The sequence below is a fragment of the Tursiops truncatus genome, chromosome 9 (genome assembly GCF_011762595.2).
Source record: "Tursiops truncatus isolate mTurTru1 chromosome 9, mTurTru1.mat.Y, whole genome shotgun sequence".
Taxonomy (NCBI): Eukaryota; Metazoa; Chordata; class Mammalia; order Artiodactyla; family Delphinidae; genus Tursiops; species Tursiops truncatus.
The window spans coordinates 19219197-19233262 of record NC_047042.1 but is presented as its reverse complement, the minus strand read 5'-3'; the positions used below and the strand labels follow the sequence as shown (position 1 = coordinate 19233262).

The 14066-nt window shown below is 40.1% G+C and overlaps 1 protein-coding gene across 1 annotated transcript in view; it reads right to left on the bottom strand.

The window, feature by feature from the left end:
• The window catches only part of RELN (reelin), a 516016-nt gene that overhangs the window by 431290 nt on the left and 70660 nt on the right, over positions 1-14066 (bottom strand). Inside the window, exon 2 of the mRNA XM_033862920.2 lies at positions 5347-5457. Within this exon, the coding sequence (XP_033718811.1) occupies positions 5347-5457 (111 nt within the window). The remainder of the gene's footprint in view (positions 1-5346; positions 5458-14066) is intronic.

Here is a 14066-nt window from a genome sequence, read left to right as displayed (position 1 = left end):
TATCTTAAGGATAATTATGGCCTTATTTTGGCTGGTCATACACACATTTTATATTCAAAAGAGAGTGGCTATAACTTTAGTGTAATCAGTATGATTAAAATTAACTATAAGCAGAAAAAACTTTCCGAAGTACCTTTTCAGACTCAACTATATGTTTTACTTTGCCTTATTAATCACAGCTAGTTAAACATATCACACACTAATTCCACGACATATTGGGAAAATGCCAAACAAGTCATGTTTGCTTAACAGTCCATCAATTAAGTCAGGGCCTAATGATAGATTATGTATTCAATAATTCTTTTGTTCTAGATCAAAGAATGCCACACTACTTCAGCCTGATCCTACTATAACTACTAAACTACCAAAAAGCAGCAATTCTGTTACATTTTCTATGTCTTCTATAAGACTTTTCCTCTACTTTCTCACCTATACCCTACTCAAATTGAATTTTTTCTATTTTATTTAAATTATAAAGAATATATTAAACTTAAATACCCAAAAACTTAATGTGCTTTTGTTTCCAAAAATGACCATTTACCTACAAAGACATTTAATCTTCTTCTTTCTATTCTATTATTTATGAAGATTAACTGTTTAACAATATTCAGGTATATTATTTTATTTTTGTACATCTTTATTGGAGTATAATTGCTTTACAATGGTATGTTAGTTTCTGCTGTATAACAAAGTGAATCAGCTATACATAAACATATAGCCCCATATTTCCTCCCTCTTGCATCTCCCTCCCACCCTCCCTATCCCACCCCTCTAGGTGGACACAAAACACCGAGCTGATCTCCCTGTGCTATATGGCTGCTTCCCACTAGCTATCTGTTTTACATTTGGTAGTGTATATATGTCCATGCCACTCTCTCACTTCGTCCCATTTTACCCTTCCCCTTCCCTGTGTCCTCAAGTCCATTCTCTTCATCTGCGTTTTTATTCCTGTCCTGCCCTTAGGTTCTTCAGAGTTTAATAAACTCAAAATGGATTAAACACCTAAATGTAAAGCCAGACACTATAAAACTTTTAGAGAAAAACATAGGCAGAATACTCTATGACATGCATCACAGCAAGATCCTTTCTGACCCACCTCCTAGAGAAATGGAAATGAAAACAAAAATAAATAAATGGGACCTAATGAAATTTTAAAACTTTTGCACAGCAAAGGAAACCATAAACAAGACGAAAAGACAGCCCTCAGAATGGGATAAAATATTTGCAAACGAAGCAACTGACAAAGGATTAATCTCCAAAATATACAAGTAGCTCATGCAGCTCAATATCAAAAAAATAAACAACCCAATCCAAAAATGGGCAGAAGATCTAAATAGACATTTCTCCAAAGAAGATATACAGATTGCCAACAAACACATGAAAGGATGCTCAACATCACTAATCATTAGAGAAATATAAATTATAACTACAATGAGGTATCACTTCACACCAGTCAGAATGGCCATCATCAGAAAATCTACAAACAATAAATGCTGCAGAGGGTGTGGAGAAAAGGGAACCCTCTTGCACTGCTGGTGGGAATGTAAATTGATACAGCCACTATGGAGAACAGTATGGAGGTTCCTTAAAAAACTAAAAATAGAACTACCATATGACCCAGCAATCCCACTACTGGGCATATAACCTGCGAAAACCATAATTCAAAAAAGAGTCATGTACCACAATGTTCACTGCAGCTCTATTTGCAATAGCCAGGACATAGAAGCAACCTAAGTGTCCATCGACAGATGCATGGATAAAGAAGATGTGGCACACATATACAATGGAATATTACTCAGCCATAAAAAGAAACAAAACTGAGTTATTTGCGGTGAGGTGGATGGACCTAGAGACTGTCATACAGAGTGAAGTAAGTCAGAAAGAGAAAACCAAATACCGTATGTTAACACATATATATGGAATCTAAAAAAAAAAAAAAAAAGGGTTCTGAAGAACCTACGGGCAGGACAGGAATAAAAACGCAGATGTAGAGAATGGACTTGAGGGCACAGGGAATGGGAAGGTAAGCTGGGACGAAGTGAGAGAGTAGCATTGACACTACCAAATGTAAAATAGATAGCTAGTGGGAAGCAGCTGCATTGCACAGGGAGATCAGCTCAGCTCGGTGCCTTGTGACCACCTAGAGGGGTGGGGTAGGGAGGGTGGGAGGGAGACGCAAGAGGGAAGAGATATGGGGAGGAGATATGGGAACATATGTATATGTATAGCTGATTCACTTTGTTATACAGCAGAAACTAACACAACATTGTAAAGCAATTATACTCCAATAAAGATGTTTAAAAAAAAAATGCCAAGTGACCAGTGGGAGACCTGAGAATTTGATTATGGAGGTCTAACTACCATCAATGAGCTTCAAGTTCAGAAGCCTCTTCAGACTCTGCATCCTAGGGCTGGTGGTCATGGGAAGACTACCTGCAATTTAAGCTAATCAATATACATTCTAATTCAAGTGAAACTGCCTTTTTACAGCTTTCAAAGTCACAACAGAAAATGTCTTAAAGCCTAAAACCCTTAAAGAAAATGTCTTTAAATCATTTCTAACAATTTTCAATTGTTAGTTGTTTGTTTGGTTACTAGCTAAAATCTGAGGCAATATGATACATGCCTTTTATATGTTCTTTCAAAATGTGTTTATAATATACTACAAATGATATTTAATGATTTTTCTCATTTAAAGGCTCCAACTTGGTAAACGATGGTTATTTCATGCAGCCAAGTCCTCTCAAATCATCTGGGTCTAAAAACTTCAGAAAAATTCCACCTGAGACCTGTTTGTGTCTGTGTGCTTCCTCCTCACCCCCACCAAAGGAAGTATATGCAAGTCCTGGAATGAGACTTCAGGTTTCAGCTCAGACTTCAGCAGCAGCTGCTTCAGGTATCAAGATTTATAATTTTGGAACACCTAGTTTTACTGAGTATTTTGCCATTGTCATCAGCATTTCATAGATGAGGAACTTAAGCTTAGAGAAGTTAAGCAACGTGGCTGAGGCACATGACTAACGAAGGTCGGGGTATGGATCTGCAAGCAGGTCTGCCTGACTGCACGGCCCACGCTCTTATCCCCCCCTAATATGTTCCTTCCGGTCCAGGCTTGGCTGATGCCAGCCTGCACCTGAACTCCTTCCGTGCCTTGTCACATCAGACCTTTAACCACAGAACAGTCTTTCTGCATCCACTGCTGGACCCGACAGTTTGTTCTCCACACTGACACCAGAGTGATCTCCTCAGCCCGAAACCCTCAATGGCACTCTCTGCTTCAGATCTTGAACGATCTGGCCCTGGTGTCCTCTCCAGCCTTATCTCTTGCCCTCTTGGTTCCAGGTCAGCCACTCCAAGGTTTTCTTTCCATTCCTAGAACACAGCCAGCCTCTTCCCACCCTGAGGCCTTTGCATCTACTGTTCTCTTCTTCAGGTATGCTGTGTCCCACATTCCACAGACCTTTAGGGAACTAATTCCTACTCATCCTTCACATCTCAGCTCAATACCACTGCCCCAGGAAAGCCTTTCCAAACTACATGTCATTTTACTCCAGACTAGATCTCCTTTCTCTGTCACGCCCTTTCCCAGCACTCAGTACATTTCCTGCCTAGCCCCTAGCAAGATTTACTATTACATATTTACATGGTTATTTAAATAATGTCTCTCCCATTTAACTAATGTAGATGAGTGGTTCTTAAAATTTACTGTGTATCAAAATCACCTGGAGTCCTTATTAAAACGTGATCCCTGCATCTCAGCCCCCCAGAGTATCTGATTCTCTGAGTCTGCAGCAAGGCCAGGAACTCTATATTTACAAGTTCCCAGGGATGCTGAAGATGCTGGACCCTGGACTGATCCAGTACAGTGGTTCTCAACTCTGGGTTAACATTAGAACCACCTGGGAGCCAATGCCAAGCCGGGCTCCCAGAGGTTTTGATTTAATTGGGTTAAGGTAGAACCCAGGACATCTTATCTCAAATACTGCATACTTATCCTAAAAACGTTTTTATCTAAAATTTAAATGTAACCAATGTCTTGTACATTTTTATTTGTTAAATCTGGTAACCCTACTTGGAAATCCTATTGTAACATAACATGTACTATGTTATATATTTATGTACACATATTATATATATGATTGTAAGCTGACCTTTCACTTCTACAGAGCACAGAAAGGGTGAGGCTAAAAGAGTGGAATTTTTAGACTTAACTTTTTTTTCTTAAGGATTAGACCTTACAAGTAGTTACCAACAGATTATAAAAGCTTATTTGGTATCTAAAATGGGGCAAATCCTCAATGTCAAATAATTTTAACAGGATTATTGAATGACTTCTAGGTTCCTTTAAGCCCTGAGGCTGTGAACCGCATCTTGGGCCAGCAGGGTAACAATGCAGCCTCAATATTATTGCTCTGACATCAAGCAGTGAGTTATCTGGGCAGAGCTCTGCTGGGACTCAACATAGACGAGATGTTCTTTCATATATCAAAAGTAGGTAAAATTTATTTATTTAATAAGTATCCCAGAAAAAATAAAACGTTGAACACGTGGCTGCTTTAGATAATGCAATTTTGTCTTTCTCACATCAATGGAGGAAGTCTTGTGCAGTTTTCTAATCTTAGAGTAGGATCAGTGATTTCATGTCTTATATAAATTGATATGTTAAATTTGCATTTTTGATGCTGTAAAGGGTCTACCTAATTTCAGCTCGGCATGTTTACCGAATTATGGGTAAACTATAGATTTCCAAATCGAGAATCCTCTGTGATCAGTGACCATCATGTAGCATTCTGCCTCTCCACTTAAGTAACCCTCCAGGTCTCTGGTTTAAGGACAAAGACTCCATATAAGTATTTCAAATATTAAATCACATTATTTTATGAATACTCACAGAATGTAATCATTTCAACAATTATTTCTATCTTCCACTGTGTGCGATGCTTACTTGCCAAACAATGTGACACTTTTCATCTATTCAGGATTTTAAGAACTGTTTATAAAAACAGGCTACTGAATAGATGCATGGGCATCAGAATGAATTCCAATTTCAGCAACCTAAATGACAGAACACAGGAATCTACTCAAACCCCATAGGACCAAGTGTAATAGCAGTAGTACATGGAGAGAGGGATAGAAAGACGGTAACACCAAGCTCATGGTTGGCTGCATATTTACATGACTTATTTCAATTCACCTAACTTCAAGCAAACACACAAATATCACTTCAGATTATTTTTTCTGAAATAATAAATGTCAAATACTTTTAAAACAGATATTTCAAAAAATAAGACCTGTAACTGTATAAAATGTAGACAGTCATGGGTTTCTTATGTCAGGATAGCTTACCAAATCCAAAAGCACTGGACCCTCTGATGCTCTGTGAAGCCTGAACACTTGTAGATGTGTATAGTCCTGTCACCAGTAAGCCATCAAAGAAGGTGCTTGTTGAAATTGTCACTGAAATACAGGGGAAAAAAAGAAACCTTAATTAATACAGTCAGAATAATGAGATACATTTCTGAAGTGTTAGACATTGTCAAAACAATCTTTACTCATTATTAACAAATTATTTTTATACTATCCCTACTTAGTATTTTCTTTATATTAGAAATTACAGAGGAGGAAAAAGAAAAAAACAAAAGCTCAGAACTCCAATGTCTGTAATTGCTGGTCCTAAATTTAGTACATCAGTCCCACCTTTCTGCATTCATTTACACTTTCCCTAGCTATGTGCAAAATCATTGGAAAATAATGTAGTACTGAATAGTCAGTTTCTCCACCTCCATCACTACCCCTGAAGGTAGTCAAATGCATTGCTGGAGTTTTGGCACTGTGATGAAACACTCTTATTTTTTTTAATATTCAATACTGTGGGAAACAATCTTACATCAGCTGAAAGCAGAATAGTAAGCTGCACTGCATTTCTTATTGTTACCCTATGTTTCATAGATGAGTCCCCCGGAGTCTTTCAACAAAAGCGGACTAATTTGCATGAAGACAGTCAGCCCTTCTCCCTTTGAGAACAGGAAAAGAAGACCACTACATGCTTTAAGTTTTAGAACAAAGTCTACAAGAGGAGTCCAAATGGTTTTACAACCAGAAAATCCGGATGTTCCTGGGGAAAAAAGAGTCAAATTAAGTATATCTTGTACACTACTCAGGTTTGGCTTATTAAAAAATTGTATCTTGCTCACCACCCTAAAAGTTGATCATAATTTCCTCCTTGACATAATAATTTTTTCTCCTGCATTGCCTTTATTACATCAAGATGAAGGCATTTGTAGGAAGCAGCCAGGAGAAGGTAATATTATTTTGGTAGTACACAGTACAAGGCTGTCATAAATGCTTGCTAGCAATAAGGAGAATGACCAGAGTGACATTAACTGTGATGAGAATGTTTAAATTAAACTCCAGGAAATCCAGTGAGTAGAGTGGAATGGTTTGAAACATCCATATTATAAAACATAAATAAGACACATGTATCAACAGAACAGCCTGACATCATGCTACCCCCAAAATGGCATTGGATGTTGGAATAAATCATCTCCGTATCCTTTAATAAGATAATAGCTAGTATTTTGAGTGCTGGCATATAAACCACATGAAAACCATTCAGCAGGGCACTGAGATAAGTAGTTTACATGTATTATCTCATTTCATTAACAAAACATTTCTATAAAGGGGGTACTGTTATCATTCTCAGGATACAAGTGAGGAATCTGTGACACAGAGCAATTAAGAACTTTGTCCAGGACCATGTGATAACATCGGAACCTTTTTGATGCTGTTTACCTGGCTTGTCTCCCATTTTCTCCCTGCCCTACACCTACCACCCCCCACCAAATCCCAAAGTGGCAAAGTGGCCGTGGCTAAATTTTTGTTTAATAACCTCTTTCCCACATTATTCACATGCATTATGAGTATTTGAAAAGCAAAATGAAAGCTACAGGAGTCAATATCACCGTTACTAGTGAGGAAGAGGGCCAAAGGCAGCCAGGAGGTGTCACCTTTGGCACCATGGGTGAAGCCCTAGGCCAGATAAGGGATGAGATCTGGTACTGGGCCCTCATCTACTGCTCCCTGTTCTCCAGCAAAACCACTTCACCTCTCAGAGTCTAAAGTTCCTCATCTGTAGAATAACACCCTAGTCGTTGGCCCCCTCTTTTGCTTACCCCAGATTCCCACAGATGGTTGTATTGCTGCCTTCATTCTTTGGTTCAGTGAGGTAAAAAGTGCTTAAACTGCTTCTGTGCCCCATCCAGGAGGTTTAGAATTAGGTTACTTCCTGTTAAGTTGCCTATACTAACCACTGAACTCAAGTGCTGTGTCTCAGATTGTCCTTCACAGCAAATCAGACCCAAGCTGCAGAGTCTTACTGTGGACCCACGGGACCTCGCTTTTACCTACTTCCTCTCAATCCACTCCACTCTACTCCAGCAAGATCGCACCAATCCCACGTTAATGCACAAATGCAGTCCCTGTGGACTCCTCTGCATGCCTTTATGCTTCTACTCTGGTTCCTATTTCCAAGATTCTGAAAAATGTAAGGGTTTTATGTGTTTGGGATTGAGGCAAAACTGAATTTGAGTCTCACCTCTTTCTACCTTTGTCCAGGGTGTGACCTTAGCGTGAGTCATGGACTCCCCATATACAAAAGGGAATCATAATACTATCAGGTCTACTGTAAGAAATAAAGACAAATACATATTATCTATCAATGTATCTAGATCCTTAACACACGATCATGCACACAGTAACAAATCAATAAAAGTCAGTTACCTTTCCCTGCCCTTTTTCAGATCTGGAAGCCCTGCTTTGCTCCTCCCTTCCTGAGAACTGGGGTCCTGTACAGACCTCCTGGCATCTCCCTCGCCAGATGCCTGGGTATGTCCAATCATTGCACTACCCACATCTGAGTCCTACTGCCTGCCAGGATTCTCCATGTACCCTTCCCACCCACTACTTCATTTCCAACCACAGTCCACTCAAGTCTGAGCTGTGATCTCAAATGGGCCCAAGATAAATGAGCATCCCCAGCTTGTGATTAGTTTAACTGTCTTTCCAAAAGATACTCTTCAAGCATCTGTTCAATGCTAATTTAAAACAGACGCTAAACACTCTCGGAGAAGTGGCTGAGAAAGAAAAGAACCACGCATGGCAGCTCTCAATTTTTCTTCTACTCAGCTATTCAGCTCTGGCCTCAAACAGCTATGTCCCTCCCAGCAAAACATAAGCCCTGCCATGTCTACCATGACAATTGATAAATTCAATTTATTGGTGGCTTGCACATATCTAGGGAAGTTTCAATAGCTTAGAGATGTACATCTAGTAAGCTATCTGGGTGGCCTGTGACTCATCTGGAAACTGAGCATGGCCAAGGTCTACTGTGCCCCTTAGATATCCAGCCAGACTGTTAATCCTTTCCAGACCTCCCCTCTCACCTACCACCCAGTGCCTCTCCAGACCCAGAGGATGAAGCAAATTCTATCTTAACTCTTCCACACACCGTAAGAGGAGCCTGCTTCAGATCAGTTCTCTTCTTTACTTAGATTCTTGGGTGCTGAAGCAGCAAGGTCTAGTGAAAACAGCCCATGAATAAGAGAACTGGACTTCATTCCCAATATTTGCTATGTCAGACTGAGCAAGGTTTTCTCTCTGCTTGGTTCTATTCCTAGTAGTGATGTGATTACCTATTATTTGGTAACCTCAAGGGCAGGTGGGCTTAAATATGCGAGAAATCGTTTCTAAACATTAAATGACTTAAAAAAAAAAAAGAAATTCGTAAGAAAAACACTTACTACTCTTAGAGACTCTTGGCTTTAAATACCTTCCATAAGCTGACTACTCTTAAATTTCTATCTCCAGTCCAGACCTCTTTATAAATATACTCCAGATACATATCAAGCTTCTGCTCAACACCCCCGCTTGGATGTCCACAAGACGTCTCAACTTCAACACGACCAAAACTGAACACCCACCCCACCCTGCAAACCTGCAACTCCTGCAGCCTTCCGCAGCTCTGCTGATGGCAGCACCGTTGTTCCTGCTACTCAGGCCAAAAACCTCTAAGTCAATTTTGGAATCACCTTCTCCCATACCCTGAATGCAGTCCATCAGTAAATCCTGCCGGCTCTGCCTTCTGATCATTATCCAGAATCTGACCACTTACCACACTGTTCTGAGCTACCATCATCTCTCCCGTTGTTGCATTAGACATCAATCTGGTCTTCCTGGTTCTATCCTCTCTCTACAGCCTAATCTCAGTGTAAGAGTCAGAGGAATTCTTTTTAGACATCCAATCATGTCACTCCCCTGCCTACAACTCTCCAATGCTCTCAAAGTCTTTACAGTGGCCAACAAGGTCCTATGTGATGTGCCTCCGTGCCATCTCTGTTCCCATGACCTTCTGCTTTCCTCCTGACTCACCCCACTCCAGGCACACTAGCCTCCTTGCTGTTATTCAGATATGCCAAGCCTTTGCACTAGCTCTTTCCTCTCTGCCTGGGACTCTCTTTCTGCAGATATGTGAAGGGCCAATTCCCTCACCTCTTTCAAGTCAACTCAGATGTCACCCTCTCAATAAGGCCTGCCTTAACTACAGTATTTAAAATCACAAACAGCCCCCCAGTCCCCGGTCTCTGTAATATCCACATTTCCAATGCCCCATACTTTGTTCTAACTTCCCCACCCCCACTTTTTTTCTATAATTATCACCTTCTAACACTGATATATTATACTGATATATTTACTTAAAGTATTTTTTGTTGATTATGTTTATTGTCAGTCTCATTCTGTAGAATGTAAACTCCATCAAAGCAGGTATCCTGAGTGTTTCTTTCAGTAATATATCTCAAGTACCTGAAACAATTCCTGACACTTTTGGGTGTTCGATAAATATGCATGGAAATATTTATTCATGAATAGCTCATTCATAGAAAAGTGAAGCCAGGTTGTCTTATCTTCAACTTGTTTCTAGAGGAAAAGTATGTTGTGAATCCCAGACTTTGTCAGTCAGATGAATCCCACTTGGAGAAGCCACATGGGGAAAAAAAAAGAACAGAGAAAAGTTGGCTATTTCTACATTTAAAACATTTTCCAGAGTGCAAGACAGATCAATGCAGACAGAAACTGACTCAGAGACCAGCCAAAGACATTTGTTAAAATGGCAAACCAACTTCAGTACACATACGTTCTCAGATACTGTATGTTTATAGACATCATCTAAAGAAAGAGTTCCCTGTTAAAAATGAATTGATTATCATCTATTTTTCTGCCTGCTAGAGTTGGGAATTTACTTTTTAGGGAAAAAATGAGATTTGCCTTTGGAAAAAGTCTCTACTCTTGAAACTGTGGAGCAAGCATTCCCTTTCCTCCTCTAAACAGATGTAATGCATAATCCATACGTGAACTGGTTGGTAATTGGTCTCTGTTTTCAAGAAAGAGGAAATGTTGCTCAGACTCTTACGGAATTAAAGAGCTATCTTCTGGTCACCAGGTCCCTTTTACTCAAGAAGATAATCGGTCTAATTTCTGTATTTAAGAAACACCTGACACAGTTTTGATTCCCTGCTAGCTTGTAGGAAACGTCAGAATGTCTGCAGCCCACATGTTTAAATCGACGAGAGCATTGGAGCAAATCCATGAGCAATCTGAGTAAGACAACAAAAACTTTACACCAAGGCACTTTGACTTTGAAACAATGTGAGGGACTTCCTTCTCTCTGCCCTATTCTCTCTCTTTCATCAAATGTTTCCTCTTATCTCTACCTGTAGCCCCCGGTTAGTCTGTCAGGGTTTCCTAAAAACACGCACACACACAAAACTCCACAGAAACAAATAATTATTTCCGACATCGAGGCTGCTCAGTGTGGTGCTCTGAAGCTCTCCTTACCTGTGTAATTCCGCATCATTAGCTTCTGCAGAATTCGGTTTTCCTTTGGGGCCTCTTCCCTCATCTTACCTTCTGAGATTTTCCTGATTCCTTTCTACCAAGCGTCATAGGATCTCCAACCTGCACTGACTCTTACTCTACCTACATGCTGTATCTTGACTTCCCTTCTTCTAACTCCACTGGGACTCACCCTTCAAGCACTATTTTAGCTTCTCTACTCTTAGCTCATCACTTGCATCCACCAACTGCTGCCATCCAGGCAACTGGAATAAACTTCTTGAAAGTGGAAGAGTGATGTACGACAAATTAAAGGAAAAGTTTACTATACACAGCACTAATATGGCTACTGACAGAAAATAAAAGTGAAGCTAACATTTCTGAATGTAAAATTATTTTAATATGCATATGAACTAGAAAGAAAACTTACACTTTTCATGGTTATAATATTTGGCTCAAGTTGATTAAATATAGATACCTGTTGTCTACTATTTTAAATAAACTATACATGAATCATAGGATTGCATATGTGGTAGACAAAATAGATATACTAACTGCAGAATGTAAAATACATAGTACTAATTCAGATTACAGCGATTTTTGTAAGTTTCTGATACCCTGATTCAGAATGGTATAGTCTCAACAGCATAATTTAAAATGTTCCGAAGCTAATGTCATTTAAAAACATTCCCTTTAAAAATATTTGTATATGAAACTACCTTTTTGTAAATAGAAGTTATAGTTAAAATACATATACTTGGGTACATTAGCATGGAGAACAACTGCACAAAATATTTATATTTGAACTGCCTTTAAGATAAATAACTGTTAGGAATACCTGTATCTAACTGATATTTAACTAGCCCAGTTGATAAGCAAACCCTTCATTTTTTTCCCAAGATTATCAGCCAAATGTTCTAACTAATATGCTAAGTAGGGAACAAATAATATTTTAGCAATTCACTTAAAAAGAAATGTATTATATGAATAATTGCTGAATCTAGGTAGGGGGTATACAGATGTTTGTTGTGCTAGTCTCCTTTGTTTCAGGAAAATTTCATATTAAAAAGTTGAGGGAAAGAAAGGAGCTTAGTATAAATACACTTATAAATGCACTTAGGATGAGCAAACTAACCCAAACAGTAAAAATGCACTGCAAGGGCTTCCCTGGTGGCGCAGTGGTTGAGAGTCCGCCTGCCGAAGCAGGGGACACGGGTTCGTGCCCCGGTCCGGGAAGATCCCACATGCTGCGGAGCGGCTGGGCCCGTAAGCCATGGCGGTTGAGCCTGAGCATCCGGAGCCTGTGCTCCACAACAGGAGAGGCCACAACAGTGAGAGGCCCACATACCACAAAAAACAAAACAAAACAAAACAAAAAAACAAAAAGCACTGCAAAGTACGTAATACATTCAGACTTTAAAACCTGTATACCTTCTATGAGCCAAGAGCTGTGTTAACACTGTAATTTGGGTTTTATTAAATAGAAAAGCAAAAAGAGATATTTGGAACTAGTTTCCTATTGACAAAATGTTTATAAACTCTATCTGATATCCTAACAACTCTAGTTATTTTATGCAAATTTATCGCCACCGTGGTATTGGAGCCACCAGTTACCCACTTCAGACAGCAACGGTTTATGTAAAAATCATCAAATAATAATGTAATGACTTTAAATAGGTAAACACTTACTTAAAGAATTCAGTCTGACTTATGATCTACTTCTTTCCATGGTTTTACAAATTTTCATGGTAAATTTATAAAATTCTTCCCCAGAAGACTTTTTTTTTCCTTAGAGTCAATTTTTCTATCTTTTATATTTTCGCATTAAACTGCTGTATGGAGAACTAGCTACTTTAATTATAGAGAAAAAAAGCAATATATATATTATGGATTGCAAGTAGTGTTTTGAACCTATCAGTACATTTTAGGGAAGAAATAAAGCAAGTATATTATTACCTATGATCAGAAAGCAAATGTGTCTTATCAGATCACATAATTCCCTTGTTCAACAAACATCTCTAGCTTCCTATCATTCACAGATTACAATCTTATATTCAGTGTGATTTCAAAGTCCTTCAGGTTGTGGCCATAACCAGTCTCTCCAGTCAATTTTCCCCATTTCAGCTGAAAACACCCTTTGATCCATTTAAGCTAGAACATGTTCTTTACTTCCCTATCTCCTTCGTTCCTTCCTCCCTCCCTCCCTCCCTTCCTCCCTCCCTCCCTCCCTCCCTTCCTCCCTTCCTTCCTTCCTTTCTGGCTGTGTTGGGTCTTTGTTGCTGCGCCCGGGCTTTCTCTAGTTGCGGCAAGTAGGGGCTACTCTTCATTGTGGTGCACGGGCTTCTCGTTGCGGTGGCTTCTCTTGTTGCGGAGCACGGGCTCTAGGCGCGCGGGCTTCAGTAGTTGTGGCATGCAGGCTCAGTAGTTGTGGCTCGCGGGCTCTAAAGCGCAGGCTCAGTAGTTGTGGCGCACGGGCTTAGTTGCTCCGCGGCATTTGGGATCTTCCCGGACCAGGGCTCGATCCCGTGTCCCCTGCATTGGCAGGTGGATTCTTAACCACCGCACCACCAGGGAAGCCCTCCTTGCCTTTCTTTAAAGGGTACCTTCACCTAGAATGACTTCCCTTGTTTCCTTTTGTTAAAATCCTACCCATTCCTCAGGCGCAGGCTCAAATGCCATCTCTCTCATGAAGTCTCTTCTGACCTCTTAGGGAAAGCTCCCTCTCTCCCCTCCGTGACCCCATAGCTCTCAAAAATATGGAATACTTGACACATTCCACCTTCCACAGAGCCTGGCCCACAGGAAGAGCTCAATCAAAGCTTGTTAAATTCAGGGCTTCCCTGGTGGCGCAGTGGTTGAGAGTCCACCTGTCGATGCAGGGGACGCGGGTTCATGCCCCAGTCTGGGAAGATCCCACATGCCGCGGAGCAGCTGGGCCCGTGAGCCATGGCCACTGAGCCTGCACGTCCGGAGCCTGTGCTCCGCAACGGGAGAGGCCACAGCAGTGAGAGGCCCGTGTACCGCAAAAAAAAAAAAAAAAAAAGCTTGTTAAATTCAACCATACAATATCCAAAAGAAACAAAAATACTTATTTGAAAAGATACATGCACCGTAATGTTCCTAGCAGCATTATTTATAATCGCCAAGACATGGAGACAACCTAAGTGACCACTGACAGA